Source organism: Macaca nemestrina, chromosome 20, assembly GCF_043159975.1.
Source record: "Macaca nemestrina isolate mMacNem1 chromosome 20, mMacNem.hap1, whole genome shotgun sequence".
Lineage (NCBI taxonomy): Eukaryota > Metazoa > Chordata > Mammalia > Primates > Cercopithecidae > Macaca > Macaca nemestrina.
Window position 1 is genome coordinate 21,973,726 of NC_092144.1, and position 21,365 is coordinate 21,995,090.

General features: G+C 46.3%; 1 protein-coding gene across 4 annotated transcripts in view; it reads right to left on the reverse strand.

Moving 5' to 3' along the window:
- Positions 1–21,365, reverse strand: part of LOC105494252 (zinc finger protein 724) — a 63,219-nt gene that overhangs the window by 39,671 nt on the left and 2,183 nt on the right. The window contains exons 1-3 of one of the 4 annotated variants that reach the window (XM_071088058.1): positions 13,250–16,252; positions 12,886–13,005; positions 12,125–12,200 (exon numbers count right to left, since the gene is read on the reverse strand). Coding sequence is in view for 1 of the 4 variants with exons in the window: in XM_011762548.2 (XP_011760850.2) it covers positions 1,541–1,543 (3 nt within the window). In the remaining 3 variants the exon portion in view is untranslated. Of the gene's footprint in view, positions 1–1,540; positions 8,243–12,124; positions 12,201–12,885; positions 13,006–13,176; positions 16,253–21,365 lie in introns of those variants that run through there. The other 3 variants (XM_024796687.2, XM_024796686.2, XM_011762548.2) reach the window with 3 other exon arrangements.

Consider the following 21,365-nt stretch of genomic DNA (forward strand, 5'->3'; position numbering starts at 1 on the left):
GTGAAAATTAAGAAACTAAGAAACTAAGGCGGGGAGCGCTGGCTCACGCCTGTAATCCTACCACTTAAGGAGGCCGAGGCCGGTGGATCGCCTGAGGTCAGGAGGCTGAGACCAGCCTGTCCCAACATAGAGAAATTCCGTCTCTACTAAAAATATAAAAATCAGCTGAGCGTGGTGGCAGACGCCTATAATCCCAGCTACTCGGGAAGCTGAGGCAGGAGAATCGCTTGAACCTGGGAGGCGAAGGTTGCAGATCCTACCACTGCACTCCAGCTTGGGCGTCAGTGCAGGACTCCGTAAAAAAACAAACAAACCAAAAAAAACACTAAAAAGAAGAGGAGAGAAACAAAGACAGGAAGACAGAAAAAATAACTGTACCTAACCAATTATTGAATTTGGGATTTTTGCATCATGCACCTTATAAAAGTCTTTCAAGGCCCTCTTATGAACCAAAAACTACAACCCACAGGGGTGATCTAAAATTTTTGAACCACTCTTTGATGAAATTATTTAATATTTTTGCGGAGACTGCCATTTTTTTTGTTTTGTTTATGTTTTTTTGAGACAGAGTCTTACTCTGTCGCCCAGGCTGGAGTGTAGTGGGGCGATCTTGGCTCACTGCAACCTCCTCCCGGGTCCAAGCGATTCTCTCGCCTCAGCCTCCCGACTAGCTGGGATTATAGGCATGCGCCACTATGCTCGGCTTTTTTTTTTTTTTTTGAGATGGAGTCTTGCTCTGTCACCCACGTTAGAGGGCAAATGGCGCGATCTCGGCTCACTGCAACCTCCGCCTCCCGGGTTCAAGCGATTTTCCTGCGTCAGCCTCCTGAGTAGCTGGGATTACAGGACCGCGCCACCACGCCAGGCTAAGTTTTTGTATTTCTAGTAGAAACGGGGTTTTACCATGTTGGTCAGGCTGATCTTGAACTCCTGACCTCGTGATCTGCGTGCCACAGTATCCCAAAGTGCTAGGATTATAGGTGTGGGCCACTGCGCCAGGCTAATTTTTGTATTTTTAGTATAGACGGGGTTTCGCCATGTTGGCCAGGCCGGTCTCGAACTCCTGGCCTCTGGCGATCCGCCAGCCTCGTACTCTCGAAGTGCTGCGATTACAGTCGTGAACCAACGCGCCCTGCCTGCCATAAATTTTTAATAGGGGGAAAGAGGAACTGGAAACGCAGCGGACTAAAGCTCTTCCCATTCACGAACCCGCACGCCGAGTCAGGATTCTCCCGACTACCCTCCCGTGGTCCCTGCACAATCCGGGAGAGACGCGGCGCTGCGGGTGCAGAGCTACCCAGAGGGCTCCAGGTCAGGGCACAGTCACTGCACAGGGAACAGACAAGAGGCCCGGGGGCCCGGCCATCAGCGCTGCCGCCATGTTATGGCTGAAGGGGACTGAGGCCGAACTGGGCAAGGAGAACTCGGGGCGCAGTTTGCGGAGACGACTGAGGGGAGGCCCGAGTCCGCCACAGCCACTTCCCACCGGTTCCAACCAGCCCCTCCCTCTCTCTCCGGATGTCGGAGCCGCCACTCTCACCATTTCTAGGCTTCCAGGGGGACCCTGGCGTCTTAGCTGTGGATCTCCCAATACTTGCAGGTCACAGGGCCACAGAGGCTGGGCCTCTAGGAGCAGGGAGACTCAGAGCAGGGAAGACGAGACCAAGAGCTCCAGCTGCAGCGAGAGACAAAGGCCCCGCCAAATCCCGGAAGCCGCCCTGTCCGCTCCAGCTGCGTGCCTGATTGGACAGTCCCCAGCTCAGCGTCCCTGATTGGAAACCGTCTAAGGCCCGGCCGCTTCAGGCCTTGAGTGACAGAAGACTTGACCAAATGCTGGACTGAATGAAGTAAGAGTGACAGCCTAAGCTGCAGCCTTTTCAGGCAGGCCTTCCTCCCAGAGCTGAGCCAGGCCCACCCCGGAGGGTATTTGCATTTAACCTCGTGTATAAGGTTTGATGTATTTATAAATAATATACTATATGGCTATTCACAAAGGAAAAATATATAACAATAATTTTAAAATTTCAGTTTTGATGATCTTCCTGGCTTCTGGCATTTGAGCAAGCAGCCTGAGATTTTTTTAAAAAGGCAACCCCTCTGAAATAAAATATAAGCCACATGTGAATTTTAAACTTTCTAGTAGCCAACTTTAAAAAGAAACAAGAAAAAGGTGGAGTTGATGTAACAATTTAATTTACCCAATATATCCAAAATATTATCAGTTTGTGAGCAATAATGAAATATATATAAAGTTTATATATATAATATAAAGTTATATATATATAAAAACTAAATCTTTGAAACTAACTCTGTATTTTACCTTTCTAGCACATTGCAGTTTAGACCAGCGACATTCCACGCACCCAGTAGCCACACGTGGCCAATAGCTGCCATATTGAAGTGCGGCTGAGATGTCAGCTGAATGAAGGGCCTGCACATCAGAGGTGGGGGAAAGCCTCTTCCTACCAACATCTCTCCTCAGTTCCCAGGTTGGAACAGATAGTGGTCATAAAAAAAGCAGAAAGCAGCAAGAATAAGATAACCACACACAGACCACTGCTGACCACCTGTTGCCCACCTTCCTTCCAGAGATTAGACAGTGAACAAAAACTGATGGGGTGACGGGAGAAAAAACTCTGTCTTCATATCTTTCCACAGTCTTTTTTGAGACAGTTTCGCTCTTTTTGCCCAGGCTGGAGTGCAATGGAGTGCAATGGTGCGATCTGGGCTCACCACAACCTCCACCCTGGGGGTTCAAGTGATTCTCCTACCTCAGCCTCCTAAGTAGCTGGGATTACAGGCATGCACCACCACGCCCAGCTCATCTTTTGTATTTTTAGTAGAGATGGGGTTTCTCCATGTTGGTCAAGCTGGTCTCGGACTCCTGACCTCAGGTGATCTGCCCACCCCCGCCTCCCAAAGTGCTGGAATTACAGACGTGAGCTACCGTGCTCGTCCAGGATGGAGTGCAGTGGCACGATCTGGGCTCACTGCAACTTCCACCTCCTGGGTTCAAGCAATTCCCTGCCTCAGTCTCCTGAGTAGCTAAGATTATAGGCACCCACCACTACGCCCAGCTAGTTTTTGTATTTTTAGTAGAGACGAGAGTTTCACCATCTTGGCCAGGCTAGTCTTGAACTCCTGACCTCGTGATCCGCCCACCTCGGCCTCCGAAAGTGCTGGGATTACAGGCATGAGCCCAGCCCTGTCCACAGTCTTGACCTCCTCTGTTTATATATGAAGAAAACAGATTAAAGGCAAACTTATTTTGCTATTTGATCTTGGCCCTAATGGTCAGGCTGTAGTTACCTGTTTTCTTTTGTGGTGTGGGGGGGTCTGTGAGAGTATAAGGACAAATCACATGCATAAATGTCTATATGTGTTTCTGCATTACTCAGCATTATCTTACAAGACATCCAACTTTATTTATTTTTATTTATTTTTGAGACAGAGTCTCACTCTGTCACCCAGGCTGGAGTGCAGCAGCGCAATGCGATCTTGGCTCACTGCGACCTCCACCTCCCGAGTTCAAGCTATTCTCCTGCTTCTGTCTCCCCAGTAGCTGGGATTACAGGCGCGTGCCACCCCGTCCAGCTAATTTTTTTGTATTTTTAGTAGAGACGGTGCTTCACCGTGTTAACCAGGATGGTCCCCTTCTCCTGACCTCGTGATCCGCCTACCTCGGCCTCCCAAAGTGAACCACCGCGCCGGGCCAAGACATCCAACTTTAAATCAGAAATAAAAAATTAGAGACTGGGCACGGTGGTTCATGCCTGTAATCCCAGCACTTTGGGAGGCCGAGACGGGTGGATCACGAGGTCAGGAGATCAAGACCATCCTGGCTAACACGGTGAAACCCCCTCTCTACTAAAAATACAAAAAATTAGGCGGGCGTGGTGGCGGGTGCCTGTAGTCCCAGCTAATCGGGAGGCTGAGGCAGGAGAATGGCGTGAACCCGGGAGGCGGGGCTTACAGTGAGCCAAGATGGCACCACTGCACTCCAGCCTGGGCAAGAGTGCGAGATTCCGTCTCAAAAACAAAAAAAAAAAGTTTATGTGACTTACGTATAATCTTTAACAAATAAGGCAACTTTAAAATTATTGGTAAAATAGTATCAGCAATGTCTTAAATATTGTTAGCATTTCGTTAACTTTTTTTGAGATGGAGTCTTACTCTGTTGCTCAGGCTGGAGTGCAGTGGCGTGATCTGGGCTCATTGCAACCTCTGCCTCAGCCTCCCGAGTAGCTGGGATTACATGCACCTGCCACCACGCCTGGCTAATTTTTGTATTTTTAGTAGAGACGGGGTTTCACCATGTTGGCCAGGCTGGTCTTGAACTCCTGACCTTGTGATCCACCTGCCCCAGCCCCTCAAAGTGCTGAGATTACAGCTGTGAGCCACCGGGCCCAGCAACAATTTTTTAATCAAGGGGGTTTTGGCCCGGTGCAGTGGCTCATGCCTATAATCTCAGCACTTTGGGAGGCCAAGGCGGGTGGATCACTTGAGGTCAGCAGTTCGAAACCAGCCTTGACAACATGGTGAAACCCTGTCTCTACTAAAAATACCAAAAGTTGGCCAGGTATGGTGGTGCATGCCTGTAATCCCAGCTACTCAGGAAGCTGAGGGAGGAGAACAGCTTTAACCCAGGAAGCAGAGTTTGCAGTGAGCCGAGATTGCACCACTGTACTCTATCCTGGGTGACAGAGTGAGAGTCCATCTCAAAAAAAAAAAAAAAAAAAAGTGATTTTATGATTATTCCTGCAAGAATACTCTAAGATTTGCCCTAAGGGTTATAAATGATAAAACCCAGCACAAGACAGAATAATCTTGGCTTGCGTTAGCTTGTAAAATATTGTTGGCTTGATGAAAACAGCTAAATTGCTAAATTGTGCACTTTTGGTATAAACCTAAAATTAACCTTAATTTTTTTTTTTTGAGAATGGTATGAGGTTACAGATTGGTTTAAGAGTGTGCCCTTTCTTAATGATATGCATGGAAAGGCAGAAAGCAATTTCAGGATACCAAAAAAACTTCCCCTAACTGGTACTTAACTAGTGAGGCTGGGGTGGAAGAGCTTTTCATTGATATGCCCCTTTAACAATTCACTTAGTTGAATTAAATAAGGTACTCTTTTTACTTTTACAAAGCCCAGATTGCTTCTCTACCATCCAAGGAGGTAAGAAGTGTTTTTTTGTTTTGAGATGGAGTCTTGCTCTGTCACCCAGGTTGGAGTGCAGTGGCTTGATCTCGCCTTACTGCAGCCTCCGCCTCCCGGGATTCTCCTGCCTCAGCCTCCCAAGTAGCTGGGATTACATGCGCTCACCTCCACACCCAGCTAATTTGTATATTTTTAGTAGGGATGGGGTTTCACCGTTTGGGCTGGGCTGGTCTTGAACTCTTGACCTTAGGTGATCCGCCTCCCAAAGTGCTGGGATTACAGGCAGGAGCCACCATGCCCGGCCAGCTGAGAGTTTTAATGCTCTGTTACACAATTGGTTTCTCTGGCAATCAACCCTGGTCCTGAGGCTGTCCAGAAACCTCCAGCCAGAAGTCATCTCATTAACATACAAAAGATGCTTCTCTTTTCAGACATTCCAAAGATTTTAGCTGCATATGAAGAAACTGAGACAAATTCTAGATTTTAGGGGCTGCAAATAAACTGAGACAAACTCTAAGTACTCACATTGATAAGAGCATCCAGACCTGGCTCAGCTCTAGCCCTCTCTGGAAAGCTTTGCTTTACCCACCTCCTTTTAATTACAATCTACCCCCAATAACCCTGTGGAATTCTTTATAGCAGCAGCACGTTCGGGCATTTCACATCTTTGATATAATCCTGGTGTTTGTTGTTTACTTCCTTATAGTTTTGTTCCGGGGAGCTATGTCTTGTTTACCACTATATTCCCAGTGCCAATCACAGTGCTCAGCCCATGGCAGGTGATCAATGAATAGTTGTCTAATCAAGGCACAACAGCACTGTCTGTAAAAGGGAAGCAGGAAGGATTAGTTCAGAGCACACTTTAGCTCAGCCACTTCCTACCTGGCTGACTTTGGGCAAGTTCCTAAATTTTTTCTTCTTTCAGTTACCTTGTCTGTGACACGAGGAATCATTAAACTTACCTACAGTTTTTGCTGATGAAGATTTAATGAGCAAAAATATCTAAACAGCTTTGAAACACTGGTTGGCACAGCAAGCGTGCTCCATACATCAGCTGTGTCAATGAAGAGTTAAACTCTTTAAAATATTTGAAGAAATTTATTCAGAGTCAAATATGAGTGACCATGCCCCATAACATGGCCCTCAGAAGGTCCCGAGGACATGTGGCAAAGGTGTTCTTCAAAATGTTCATTACTAAGGCATCCATCTCCCATTACTTCAATGCACTTTGCTAAACAATGCATTATTTCCGAGAAGACGTCTGAATCTGTTTCTGTACCAATGGTCTTAATTAGAACATCACATAAATTGCCACATCTGTGTGAGATACTCAGGACTACAGACTCTCGCACACTCCAGGAGAAAAGGCATGGATTCTGCTGCTGCCCCTCCAACGCCATCGTGGAAATAAAATTTCAGTAAAGGAACTATCAGTTTGACAACCTGCTTGGTGTACTCCACAAAGCACAGTTAAATCAGCTATGTGCTGCAAAAGGTCACAATCTTTTTTTTTTTGAGATGGAGTCTCGCTCTGTCACCCAGGCTGGAGTGCAGTGGTGCCATCTCGGCTCACTGCAATCTCCACCTCCCTGGTTCAAGCGATTCTCCTGCCTCAGCCTCCTGTGTAGCTAGAACTACAGGTGCCTGCCGCCATGCCCAGCTAATTTTTGTGTTTTAAGTAAGACAGGGTTTCACCATGTTGGCCAGGCTGGTCTTGAACTCCTGACCTCAGGTATCCACTCACCTCGGCCTCCCAAAGTGCTGTGATTACAGGCATGAGTCACTGTGCCTGGCCAAGGTCACAATTTTTCCTGTGTGCACAGACCAGGTAACAGAAGAAAATCATATCACCTGTGTGATTGGTGCAAAGACAACGTCCTCAGATGCCAGGACCCAGGCATAAAAGTTACATCACCTGGATGTTGGACCCAGCAATATGTCACAGTGGCCCAAGTAGGCAAAACAGAGACAGAAGAGTCACATAATGTCAGTGCAGGGCCCAGCAATGTCACAAAGTCTCCTGCAGGCAAAACCTAAAAGAAGAGAAAAGTGCTGGGCATAGCAATATGCTACAATGTTCCTGTAAGCAGGGACCAGGCAGAAGAGAGTCACATCACCTAGATGCTGAGCCTAGTGATATGTCAACCATCTTTTCTGTAATAAAGATCCAGGCAGGAGAAACACATCACCTGGTTGCTGGCCACAGAAATGTGCCACAATTTTCACTGTAGGCAGGGTGCAGGCAGAAGAGGAGAGTCACATCTCCTAGGTAATAACTGTGACATACCTGTGCAGAGGTATATCACAATGCCCCCTGGAGGAAGGAGCCAGGTAGGGGACTCCCCATCCCTTAGGTGTTGAGCCCAGTGTCACATCTGAGTATGTCACAATACCCAAATATGTGGGGCCTGAGAAAAAAGAGGAGAGTCACATCACCAAGATGCTAGGCCAATGGTATGTCACAATTTCCCTGTGAGCAGAGACCAGGCAGGAGAAGAGTAACATCACCATGGTTATGGGCATTCAGTTATGTCACAAAGCCCCCTGTAGTCAGGGCCCAGGAAAATAATGTTCCATCACCTGGGTGTTGAGCCCAGCAATATGTAATGATGTCTAATGTGAAACATTGTGCTGCAATATGGCACAACATGCAGGACACAGGTTGGAGAGTCACATAACATAGGTACAGGATCCAGCAATATTTGACAATACCCAACATTTGTGGTGTCCAAAAACAAAAGTCACATCACCGAGATGCTGGGTCCAGTGATACATCACAATCTTCACTTCAGGCTGAACCAAGACAGAAGCATCAAAGCACTCCGGTGCATAACAAAGACATATGTCACAATCACACCTGCAGGAAGGTCCAGTAATTAAAAATCCTGCACATGTCCCGGTTCTAGACATGTGAGTCACCACATTCTGTATGTTGGGTCTCAGTGTGCTAGTGACAATCTCACCAACTGAATCTGTGCATGAGAGCTGAGAGCCTTCATCCCTTCCATGAACTGTTTGGCCCTAAGCCCAGGTAGGAGAGTCAACATGTCCCCCAGCCAATTAGGGACATGTTGACTCTCCTACCTGGGCTTAGACAGGTAGAATTCTCACTGCCTATGAACTGGATTTAGAAATAAATCACTATTTCAACTCTAGCCAGATGTTCACATATGACAGTCACAATTTTAACTGTAGACTATGTATGTGTGTGAGATTCAGGGCTTCACCAGTGGGCTCTGTCCACGTGTGAGGGTGACAATTCTAACAGTTGGCCGGGAGTGTATATGAGAAACACAATCTCACCTGTATGCTGAACCCTGTAATGACACTCTCTGTACCACAAGAGATTTATATAGTATGCAAGAAAGTGGTAATTCATTATGACCTTTGTACAAGGAGACCCAGAATCATATTCATGACTCTAGGCCTAGCCGGAACAGACAGCATCTTGGTTGGGCTGGGTGCAGTGGCTCATGCCTGTAATCCCAGCACTTTGGGAAGCCGAGGTGGGCAGATCACCTGAGGTCGGGAGTTTGAGACCAGCGTGACCAACATGGAGAAACCCCATCTCTACTAAAAATACAAAATTAGCTGGGTATGGTGGCACATGCCTGTAATCTCAGCTACTTGGGAGGCTGAGGCAAGAGAATTGCTTAGACCTCGGAGGCTGAGGTTGCAGTGGGCGGAGATCACGCCATTGCACTCTAGCCTGGGCAACAAGAACGAAACTGTCTCAAAAAAAAAAAAAAAAAAAAGAGAGAGAGAGAGCATTTCTCCTATTAAATAGTGTGACGTATGAGAGTAATCATTGCATCTGTGATCTAGGTCAAGATATATTTTACAGGCCAGGCGCAGTCGCTCGCACCTGTAATCCCAGCACTTTGGGAGGTCAAGGCAGGTGCATCACCTGAGCTCAAGAGTTTGAGACCAGCCTCACCAACATTGGGAAACCCTGTCTCTACTAGAAATACAAAAATTAGCCAGGTGTGGTGGCTCACGCCTGTATTCCTAGCTACTGAGGAGGCTGAGGCAGGAGAATTGCTTGAACCCGGGAAGTGGAGGTTTCAGTGAGCCAAGTTCATGCCATTGCACTCCAGCCTGGGGGATAGAATGAAACTGTCTCAAAAAAAAAAAAAAAAAAAAAAAAAAAATTATTTTACAATCCTGCCTGTGAATAGGGAGAGAGGAGAGTCGCATCATCTGGGTTTTTAGCCAGGAATATGACGCAACCTTTTTTTTTTTTTTTTGAGATGGAGTTTCGCTCTTGTTGCTCTGGCTGGAGTGCAATGGCACAGTCTCAGCTGACTGCAACCTCCGCCTCCTAGGTTCAAGTACATGATTCTTATGTCTCAGCCTCCCAAGTAGCTGGGACTACAGGAACATGCCACCATGCCCAGCTAATTTTTGTAATTTTTTTTTTTTTCTCCCCGAGACAGAGTCTTGCTCTGCTGCCCAGGCTGGAGTGCAGTGGCATGATCTTGGCTCACTGCAACCTCCCCCTCCCGGGTTCAAGCAATTCTCCTGCCTCAGGCTCCCAAGTAGCTGAGATTACAGGTGGCTGCCACCACACCCAGCTAATTTTTGTATTTTTAGTAGAGACGGGGTTTCACCATGTCGGCCAGCTGGTCTCAAACTCCTCAGGCGATCCACCCACCTTGGTCTCCCAAAGTGCTGGGTATTACTGGCATGAGCCACCAGGCCTGGCTTGACACAACCTTTTCTGAGGGCAGAGACCAGTCAGGAGTGTGACATCACCTGAATACTCAGCCAGGAATAAGTTACAACCTTCTCCTGAAAGCAGCACACAGGCAGCAGAATCACATCACCTGGGTGCTGAGCCCAGCAATCAGTAACAATGCCCTCTGTGGTCCAGGCCCAGGCAGCAGACACATATCACCTGGTACCGGGGCCAGCCAGTTTTTTCTGTGGGGCGAGTACAGGTAAAAATGGAGAGTCACATCTCCCAGGTTACTGATGCAGAGGTCTGTCACAAGGCCCTCTGTAGAAAGGGCCCAGGTGGCAGTCTCCCATTTTATAGGTGTTGGACCTAGTAATATGTCTTAACATGAAAAATATTCAGGCCTAAGCAAAAAACGAGAGTCACATAACCTGAGTGCAGGGCTTAGGAATATGTCACAATGCACCCTGTGGGCAGCTCCAAGGCTGGAAAACAGAGTCACATCTTGGAGGTCCAGAGTCAAACCATATGTAACAATCTCATTTGTGGGCCTGGCCAAGGCAGGAGAGTCTGATCACTAAGGTGCCCTGCAGATGCATACAATCACACCTGCAGGCAAGTCCAGGGATTAGATTAGAAATTCCAAACATGTCCAGGTTCTAAAGGTATGAAAGTCAACACCTCCTGTATGTTGGGTCTAAGTACATGAGTCGCAATGTCAATGATCGACAGAATGTGTGCAAAAGAGCCACAGTTTCTTCTGCAGACTGTATCTTCTTAGTGCGGTCACAGACTTACACGTGTGGTGACTCTTGGTCTAGAAGTCACTAACCCACCTGTGGACCAGATCCACACGAGAGGCAATTATCCAACTTTTGACAGCCTCTGTGAAATTCAGAACTTCAATAGTGGGATGTGTTTACATGGGAGAATGACAATCCTTACTGTTGCCTGGGTGTGCATTGGACAGACACTCTCTGTGTCACCTGAGGACTTTCTACAATACGCAAGATTGGTAATCCTCTGTGACCTTTCCACAAGAAGGAGCTCCAGAATCTTTCCTGTGGTTCTAAGCCCAGATATGAGAGTCAACGTCTCTCTAATTGACTGAGTCCAGATAGGAGAATCTTCACCTTCCTATGAGCTGGATTTAGAAATCAGTCACCATCCCAACTGTAGCCAGATGTTCACATATAACAGTCACGATTCCAACTGTGGACTGTGTTCACATGTGATTCAGGACCTCACTAGTGGACTCTTGTCAATGGATCAGGGTGACAACTGTAAAGGTTGGTGTGGTGTGCAGAGGACAAATACAATCTCAGTTGTGTGCTGCACTCTGTTATGACATTCTCTGTACACACTAGGGCTTTATATATGTGAGAGAGTACTAATTCTTTATGACTTTTGTACAGAAAGACTTTCTAATTTTCCTCAGCCTAGCTGAGGGCAACATTCTCTCTCCTATTGGCTTCTGCAAGGTATGACAGTTATCATTACATCTGCATGCTTAGCCAGATATATGTCACAATCCTACCTGTATGTAAAGAGCGAATGCAAGAGTGACATCAATTGTGTGTTGGGCCAGGGCTATGTCACAATCCTCCCTGAGGGCAGGCATCAAGCAGGAGAATCACATCACTGGGGGCTTTACCAGGGATGTTACAATCCCCTCCTGAAAGCAGGGCACAGGTAGAAGAGTGAGATCCCCTGGGTGCTGGGCCCAGATATGACAGACACAACAACGACTGGTTGCCGGGCCCAACGATATGTCAGAATCTTCCCTGTGGGCAGAATGCAGGCAAAAATACAGGGTTTTATCTCCTGCATGATGGATGCAGAAATACATCACAAAGCTGGGCACGGTGGCTCACAACTGTAATCCTAGCATTTTGGGAGGCCTAGGCAGGTGGATCACCTGATTTCAGGAGTTTGGGACCAGGCTGATCAACATGGAGAAACTCTGTCTCTACTAAAAATAGAAAATTAGCCGGGCATGGTGGCAGATGCCTGTAATCCCAGCTATTCGGGAGGCTGAGGCAGGAGAACCGCTTGAACCCGAGAGGCAGAGGTTGTGGTGAGCCAAGGTCGCGCCACTGCATGCCAGTCTGGGCAACAAGAACAAAACTCCATCTCAAAAAAACAAAAAACCAACAAAAAAACATCAAGAGGTCTCCTGTGGGAGGGACTCAGGCAGAAGCCTTCTAGCCCCTACGTGTTTGTCCCGGTTGTATGTTACAATATCCAAAATATAGCAGGTCTCAGGCAAATGAGGGGAGTCACATCACCTAGGTGCTGGGTCCGGTGATCTGTCACAATCTTTTCTTTTGGCAGGCCTTAAGCAGAAGAGAAGAGTCACATTACCTAGATAATGAATAAAGAGATGTTATAATATTTCCGTGGGAGCATCCATGCAGGGCAGTCACATCACCTTGGTGTTGGACTCAGAGACATGTTGCAACATGCAATGTATGCAGGTCCCAAGCAAAAGAGGAGAGTCATATCACCTAGGTTCTTGGTCCAGAAATATTTCACAATATTTCTGGAGGGGAGGGCCTAGGCAAAAAAGTCACATTACCTAAGTGAGAGGCCTAGAGATATGTCACAATGTCTCCTGCGGGTAGGGCTCATAAACAAGAAGAGAGTCACATAACCTAGGTGCTGGGCTCAGCTTTATGTTCCAATCATCCCAGTGGGAAGGGCCCAAGCATGAAAGAAGAGTCACATCACATAGGAGCTACGTCAAGCGATATATCACAATTGCCGCTGTGGACAAACCCCAGAAGAGGAGGCACATCATCTAGGTTATGGGTCCAAACATATATCACAGTGACTTGTGTGTGCAAGGACCAAGCAGAATAATTACATCACTGCTTGGTCCAGCGATAAATCACTCTATTCTGTGGGCATGGCCCAGGCAGTAGAGGAATGTCAAATCATGTCGGTAAAAGAGAGCATTTATCTGTGCTTTTCCCATAGGAGAGATTGCAGTGGGTCAATAGGTAGGTCACAATGCTTCCTGTGGTCAGGGTTCAGGCAGAGAACTCACATCATCTTGGTGCTGGGCATAGCAGTATGTCTCAATGCCTTCCAAGGGCACAGCCAAAGCTGTAACATCACCTTAGTGTTAGGCCCAGCAATATGTCATAATCTCCTTTTTCGGCAGAACCTAGAAAAAAGAAAAGTCACATCAGCTAGGTGCTGTACCCAACAATATGTCCCAATATCCCCTGTGAGTGGAGAACAGGCAGGAATAAAAAGTCACATTTCCTGGGTGATTGGTGAAGACATATATTACAATCCCCTCTGTAGACAGGTCCAGGATGAAGCGTTACATCACCTGGGTGTTGGACTCAGCAACGTTACAATGGCCTATGTGTTTAGGGCACAAACAAAAGAGTCACATAACATACACCCAGCAATATGTCACAATACACCTGTGGGCAGCACCAAGGCAGAGGAGGAGACTCATATCACCTGGGTGCAATGCCCAGTGATGTCACAATGACCCCTATGGGCTGTATCAAGGCAGAATAGAATCACATTACCAAGGGTCTAGGTCCAGTGATATGTCACTATGAGCTGGGCCCAGGAAAGAGACAAATAACTCAGATGCTGGGCCAAGGTGTATGTCACAATTACACTTGTCGAAAGGTCTTGTGACGACATTAACAATTACACGCTTGTCCTCAGTCAAGGGATGAGAGTCAACACCTCCTGCATGTTGGGTCTAAGTACAGGGGTCACAATCTCAGTGGTGGACTGGATTTGTGCAAGAACCTCAATTTCCTTTGCAAATTATGTGGCTTAGGCTGGGCATGGTGGCTTACACCTGTAATCCCAGCATTTTGGGAGGCCAAGGTGGGCGGATCACTAGAGGTCGCGAGTTCAAGACCAGCCTGACCAACATGGTGAAACCCCAGCTCTACTAAAAATACAAAAAATTAGCCAGTGGGGTGGTGGGCACCTGTAATCCCAACTACTCGGGAGAATCAGGCAGGAGAACAGCTTGAACCCAGGAGGCAGAGGTTGCAGTGAGTTGAGATCAGGCCACTGCACTCCAGCCTGGGTTACAAGAGTGAAACTTCATCTCTAAATTAATAAATAAAGCTCCATAGTGAAGTTACAGTCACAAAGGTGTGCTGAATTTTGATTAAAGAGTCACTAACCCAACTATGGACAAAATCCACAAATGAGAGTCAATTTTCCAACAATCAACTGCCTCCAAAAGTGAGGTTCAGAATCTCAAAAGTAGCGTGTGTTTATTTAAGTAAATGACAATCTTTGGTATTGACTGGGTGTGAATATGTTTCACAATCTCACCTGTGTGCTTGGCCCTGTCAGAGCACTCTCTTGTGGACTGTATATGGTGTGCATGAGAGTTGAAACCTGCTCTGAGAACTCTGCGCTGCTTTGGACCCATGATCTAACATGGTCCTAAGTCTAGCTATGACAGTCAACATCTCTCCAATTGGCTGGCTCCAGGGAGAAGAGTCCTCAGCCACCTATGAGCTGGGTTTAGAAATGAGTCACCATCTCAACTGTGGCCACATATGATATGTGAACACACATGTTCACATATGATAGTCACAATTTTAACTGTGGACTGCATCTGTGCATGAGAATTACGACCTCATCAGTGGGCTTTTACCATGTGTGAGGATGACAGTTCTAAAAACTGGTAGGGAGTGCTTCCATGAAACATGATCTAACCTGTTTGCTGGGTCCTATGATGACATGCTCTGTACACTGTACCATCCGAGTGCTTTATACAATATACGAGAGAGTGGTGATTCTCTACAAACTTCATGCAGAGAGGAGACCCGGGATTTTACTCCTTTTTCTAAGCCTAGCTGTGAGAGACAGTATCTCTTCTATTGGCTGGTATGAAGTATTAGAGTCATCATCAAACCTGTGAGCTGGGATGAGATACATGTTACCAACCAACTTGCTGGCAGAAAGCACCCAGGAGAGTCACATCACCTGGATGCTGGGCCAATGATATGTAAATTTTTTTCCCTGAGGGCTGTGAAAAGGCAGGACAGTCACATCATCTGGGTTTTCAACCAGTGGCATGTTACAATTTTCTCCTGAAAGTTATGCACATGCAGGAGAGACACATCACCTGGTGGCTGGGCCCTGCAGTGTGTCACAATCTTTCCTGAGGGCAGAGTGCAGGCAGAAAAGGCATCACATCTTTTATGTAATGGATGCAGATATATGTCACAAGAATCCCTGGGGACAGGGCTGAGGCAGGAGCCTCTCATTTTTTAGGTGTTTGGCCCAGTGAAATGCCACAATTCCCAAAATATGTGGTTGCTAGATAGAAGAGTCGCATCACCTAAGTTCTGGTTTCAGTGATATGTCACGATCTTTCCTTTTGACAGGGTTCAGGGGGGAGAGGAGTCATATCACTCAGGTGATGAACAAAAATAAATGTCCCAATAACCCATGCTCATGGTACATGTGAGAGAGCTGAATCACCCGTGTGTTGAACCCAGTGACATGTCAAAATACACAATTCATGCAGGGCCCAGGCAGGAGAAGATAGTATCTTCACCCAAGTGTCAAGCCCAGTGATACATCACAATACCTTCTGTGACAGAGTCCAAGCAGTGGGGAAGAGTCACATTACCTAGATGCTGAATCGAAAAATGTGTCACAAAAATCACTGAGCAGAGAGCCCAGGCAGGAGAGTCAAATTACCTAAATGAGGGGCTCAGAGATATGTTGCAATGACCTCTGTAGGTAGGACTCAGGAGAAACAGGAGAGTCACATTATCTAGGTGGTGAGTAAAGCTATATGACACAATCACCCAATTTGATAGACCCAGACAAAAGAAGAGAGTCACATCACATAAGTGCTGGGCCAAGTGATGTGTCACAATCCTCATTATAGACAGTTCCCAGGAAGAAAAGGAGAGTCACATCACCTAGGTGATTGGTCTAAAGATGTCACAATAAGCTGTGTGGGCTGGGATCATGAAGAAGAATCGAATCACTTGTATGTTGAGCCTAGCGATAAGTCACTCTCTTTTCTGTGGGCATAGACCAGGCAGGGGAGGAGAGTCATAATATCTAAGTGCTGGAGCCAGAGATAGGTCACAACCTCTACTATTAGCAAAGCCCAGGTAAGAAAAGAGTCACCGGGCAGTGGCTCATGCCTGTAATCCCAGCACTTTGGGAGGCCAAAGCGGGCAGATCACCTAAGGTCAGGAGTTCGAGACCAGCCTGACCAACATGGAAGAACCCCTCTCTACTAAAAATATAAAAAATTAGCTGGGCGTGGTGGTGGGCACCTGTAATCCCAGCTACTTGGGAGGCTGAAGCAGGAGAACTGCTTGAACCCGGGAGGCGGAGGTTGCAGTGAGCCAAGATTGTGCCACTGCACTCCAGCCTAGGCAACGGTGCAAGACTCTGTCTTAAAAAATAAATAAATAAATAAATTTAAAAAAAAAAAAAAAAAAAAAAAAAAAGCTCTACTATGTACTAAATATTTGACAAAATATTCTTTTTTTTTTTTTTTTTTGAGACAGAGTTTCACTCTTGTTGCCCAGGCTGGCAGGCTGGAGTGCAATGGTATGATCTTGGCTCACTGCAACCTCTGCCCCTAGGGTTCAAGCGATTCTCCTGCCTCAGCCTCCCCAGTAGCTGAAACTACAGGCGCCTGCCACCACACCCAGCTAATTTTTGTATTTTTAGTAGAGATGGGGTTTCACGATGTTGGCCAGACTGGTCTTGAACTCCTGACCTTGTGATCCACCCGCCTCAGCCTCCCAAAGTGCTGGGATTACAGGCGTGAGCCACTGTGTCTGGCCCAGGGACGCATATTAAACAGCGACAAATATTATTACTTCTCATAAATTATTTTGTTGTATTGTTCATTAATATGTAAAAAATTGCTAGGATAAAATTTAGTATATAGTCAATATAGTCCAAGAAAGATTGTTGCCAGGCATGGTGGCTCATGCTTGTAATCTCAGCAATTTGGGACTCCAAAGGAGGAGGATCACTTAAATTGAGGAGTTCAGGACCAGCCTCACCAACATGGTGAAATGTCTCTATCAAAAATACAAAATTAGCCAGACTTTGTGGTGCGTACCTGCAATCCCAGCTACTCAAAAGGCTGAGACAGGAGATCACTAAAACCTGGGAGCCAGAGGTTGCAGTGAACCCAGATCGCACCACTGCACCCCATCCTGGGTGACAGATGACTCAGTCTCAAAAAGAAAACAAAGATTTTTGCCATTCTTGCTATAATGCTATAAACCTGCAAATCCTATAAAACTCTCAATTTCATATTCTCCATGAATTATTACAGGTACACACCTGTAATCCCAGCTACTCAAAAAGCTGAGACAGAAGTATTGCCACCGCACTCCAGCGTGAGGAATAGGCGAGACTTTTTCTAAAAAAATAAATAAATAACAAAAAAAATAATGCAGAAACAAAAGACCAACCCCGGATCTCTTGAATGAGAATCTGCATTTCAAGAAGATCTCCAGTTCATTGTTGCACACGACACAATTTGCAAAGTATGCTTCTAAATCACTGACTTTGCTGAGAATTATACACAGCTGATTCTGGATGATTTAAAATAGCACTCAGGCTGGCGTGGGGGCTCACGCCTGTAATCCCAGCACTTTGGGAGGCCGTGGTGGGCAGATCATGAGGTCAAGAGATCAATACCATCCTGGCCAACATGGTGAAACCCTGTCTCTACTAAAAATACAAAAATTAGCTAGGTGTGCTGGCCTGCGCCTGTAGTCTCAGCTACTCGGGAGGCTGAGGCAGAAGAATGGCTTGAACCCAGGAGGCAGATGTTGCAGTGAGCCAAGATCATACCACTGCATTCCATCTGGCAACAAAACTAGACTTTGTCTCAAACAAACAAAAAAATACATAAATACAATAAATAAAAAAAATATAAAAAATTAGCCAGGCGTGGTGGTACACATGTAATCCCAGATACTCGGGAGGCTGAGGTGAGAGAATTGCCTGAACCTGGGAGGCGGAGGCTGCAGTGAGCTGAGACTGTGCCACTGCACTCCAGCCTAGGCAACAGGGCAAGACCTCGCCTCAAGAAAACCAAACAAACAAAAAAAATCACCAGGCTGACTTCTGCGTAAAATATTCCCTGATCTAGCATCTACTTTCACCACGTTCTATCCCTCCCCTTCCCAGTTTTTTTCTGACCTTGTTTTCTCTTCTTTATGAAAGTCCTTTTCTCTCTAACCTTTAAAATTCTCCAACATCTTATAGTTGGTGCTTTCCCCTTGTTGCAATACTACTTTAAAATTAAGTAAATTCATTAGCTGGGCATGATGGCAGGTGCCTGTAATCCCAGCTACTTGGGAGGTTGAGGCAGGAGAATTGCTTGAACCCAGGAGGCAGAGGTTGCAATGAGCTGAGATCGTGCCATTGGACTCCAGCCTGGGGAACTCAGCAAAATACCATTTCAAAAAAAAAAAAAAAAAAAAATTAAGCAACTTCTTGCCAAGCACAGTGGCTCACACCTGTAATTTTAGCACTTTGGGAGGCTGAGATGGGTGGATCACCTGAGGTCCAGAGTTTGAGAACAGCCTGGCCAACATGGTGAAACCCCATCTCTACTAAAAATACCAAAATTAGCCGGGCATCGGGGCGCCCGTTTGTAGTCCCAGCTACTAGGGAGGGGAGACTGTGGCGGGAAGATCGCTTGAATATGGGAGACAGAGGTTGCAGTGAGTCGAGATTGCACCACTGTACTACATCCTGGGTGAGAGAATGAGACTCAAAAAAATTAAGAGACTTCTTACCTAAATCTAAATTTGTCATATTTTACAAAATCTAGAAACAACCTCAGAACAACAACTCTATTCCCAGAAAGAGCTTCCCAACCCCACTTCTGTGCCAATCCCAACTGTATCTGCCTGTGGATTTCAAGGTTTTCAGGGCTCCGCGGCTTCTCTAAGTATAAATGCTCTGTCTCTGGCTATTGTGAGCAGGCTGGGACATCTGTAGAGGAGGCTTTCGGGCAGAACCGGCCGCTCCTTCAATGATCTCCCTTTACAGGCAAAACTATACTTAGCTTGGAGTCACTGAGTTCAGGCTTCTATTTACCAGTCAGGGTTACTCACTTAGCTTTAAATAAGAAAATGAACAATGTATGGCCAGGCACAGTGGCTCAATGCCTGTAATCCCACCACATTGGGAGGCCAAGGCAGGAGGATCACTTGAGGTCAGGAGTTCAAGACCATCCTGGCCAATATGGTGAAACCCTGTCTCTACTAGAAATACAAAAATTAGCTGGGCATGGTGGCATGCGCTTGTAATCCCAGCTATCCATAAGGCTGAGGCACGAGAATCCCTTGAAACCGGGAGGCACAGGTTGCCATGAGCCAAGATCACATCACTGCACTCCAGCCTGGGCGATAGAGCAAGACTCAGTCTCAAAAAAAAAAAAAAAAAAAAAAAGTCAAAAAACAAAAATGACCAATATTTCAAGAAAAGATTAAAATCACTCCAACACAGTTTATGGAATATTTTAAGGAAATTGTAAGACTTAAATTTTCTACTACAATATAAAAAGCTTAAGTAAGGTTGGGCACAGTGGCTCACACCTGTAATCCCTGCACTTTGGGAAGCCAAAGCGGGTGGATCACCCGAGGTCAGGAGTTCAAGACCAGCCTGGCCAACATGATGAAACCCCATCTCTACTAAAATATAAAAATCAGCCGGGCATGGTGGCAGGTGCTTGCAATCCCGGCTACTCAGGAGGCTGAGGTAGGAGAATCACTTGAACCTGGGATGCAGAGGTGCAGTGAGCCGAGATTAGAATACTGCACTCCAGCCTGGGCAACAAGAGTGAAACTCCATCTCTGCCAGGCATGGTGGCTAACACCTGTATAATCCCAGCACGTTGGGAGGCGGAGGCGGGCAGATCACAAGGTCAGGAGATCGAGACCATCCTGGCTAGCATGGTGAAACCCTGTCTCCACTAAAAATACAAAAAAAAATTAGCCGCGTGTGGTGGCGGGCACCTGTAGTCCCAGCTACTTGAAAGGCTGAGGTAGGAGAACGGTGTGAACCCGGGAGGCAGAACTTGCAGTAAGCTGAGATCACACCACTGCACTCCAGCCTGGGAGACAGAGCCCTGTCGCTCCAAAAAAAAAAAAAAAAAAAAAAGGTTGAGAAGGAACTTTTTAACTGTTTACACACTTGTTCATTTTTATGTCATTGGGGGAGGACCCCTCAATATATTTCAGAGTCAACGGGTAACATTTTTTTTTTTAATAATTTTTTTTGAGACTGAGTCTTGCTCTGTCACCCAGGCTGCAATGCAGTGGCGTGATCTCGGCTCACTGCAATCTCCACCTCCCGGGTTCAAGCAATTCTCCTGCCTCAGCCTCCTGCGTAGCTGGGACAACAGGTGCCCGCCACCATGCCTGGCGAATTTTTGTATTTTTAGTAGACACAGGGTTTCACCATATTGGCTAGGCTGGTCTCAAACTCCAGACTTTGTGATCCATCCACCTCCACCTGCCAAAGTGCGGGGATTACAGGCATGAGGCACCATGCCCAGGTTTTTGTTTTGTTTTGTTTTTTAAGATGGAGTCTTGCTCTATTGCCCAAGCTGGAATGCAGCGGCGATCTTGGCTCACTGCAACCTCCGCCTCCCGGGCTCAAGCAATTCTCTCGCCTCAGCCTCCTGAGTATCTGGGATTACAGGCACACGCCACAATGCCCAGCTAATTTTTTGAATTTTTAGTAGAGACAGAGTTTCACCATGTTGGCCAGGCTGCAAATAATTTTTTACTCTGGGGCTGGGTGCAGTGGCTCATGCCTGTAATCCCAGCTACTCTTGAACCTGGGAGGCGGAGGTTGCAGTGAGCCGAGACTGCACCACTGCACTCTAGCCTGGGTGACAGAGTGAGATTCAGTCTCAAAAAAAAAAAAAAAGAGTATACTCTGCACCAGCAGCGTTAACACAAAAAAAGGTTGTATTAAACCCTGACACCCACTCAAATGTCACCTCCTCTATAAAGCCCTCTTTGATTTCCCTCTATGTCAGTGGCACAATTGATCACTATTACCATTCAGCTCCTCAATACAAGTCTTTTTATTTACAAGTATTATTCTCCAGAATAAATTAATCATTTACACCTATCCATGCCAATGAACTATAAACTCCTGTAGGGCAGGTATGTCGAACCCTGTTCATCTGTGTAATCCAAATGTCTTATACATAATAGATGTCATATGCAAAAAAATCAAAATGCTGTCAGGGAATTATTGGAAAAGCTACCAAATTCTTTTAAGTTCAAGTGGTATTTAGTTTTCTATTCCTGTGTTAGTTTGCTAAGAATCATGGCTTACGGCTCCATCCACATTCCTGCAAAGGATACGATCTCATTTTTTTTTATGGGTGCACAGTGGCATGGAGTATATGTACAACATTTTCTTTATCCAGTCTATCACTGATAGGCATTTAGGTTGATTCCATGTCTCTGCTATTGTGAATAGTGCTGCAATGCACATACGCATGCA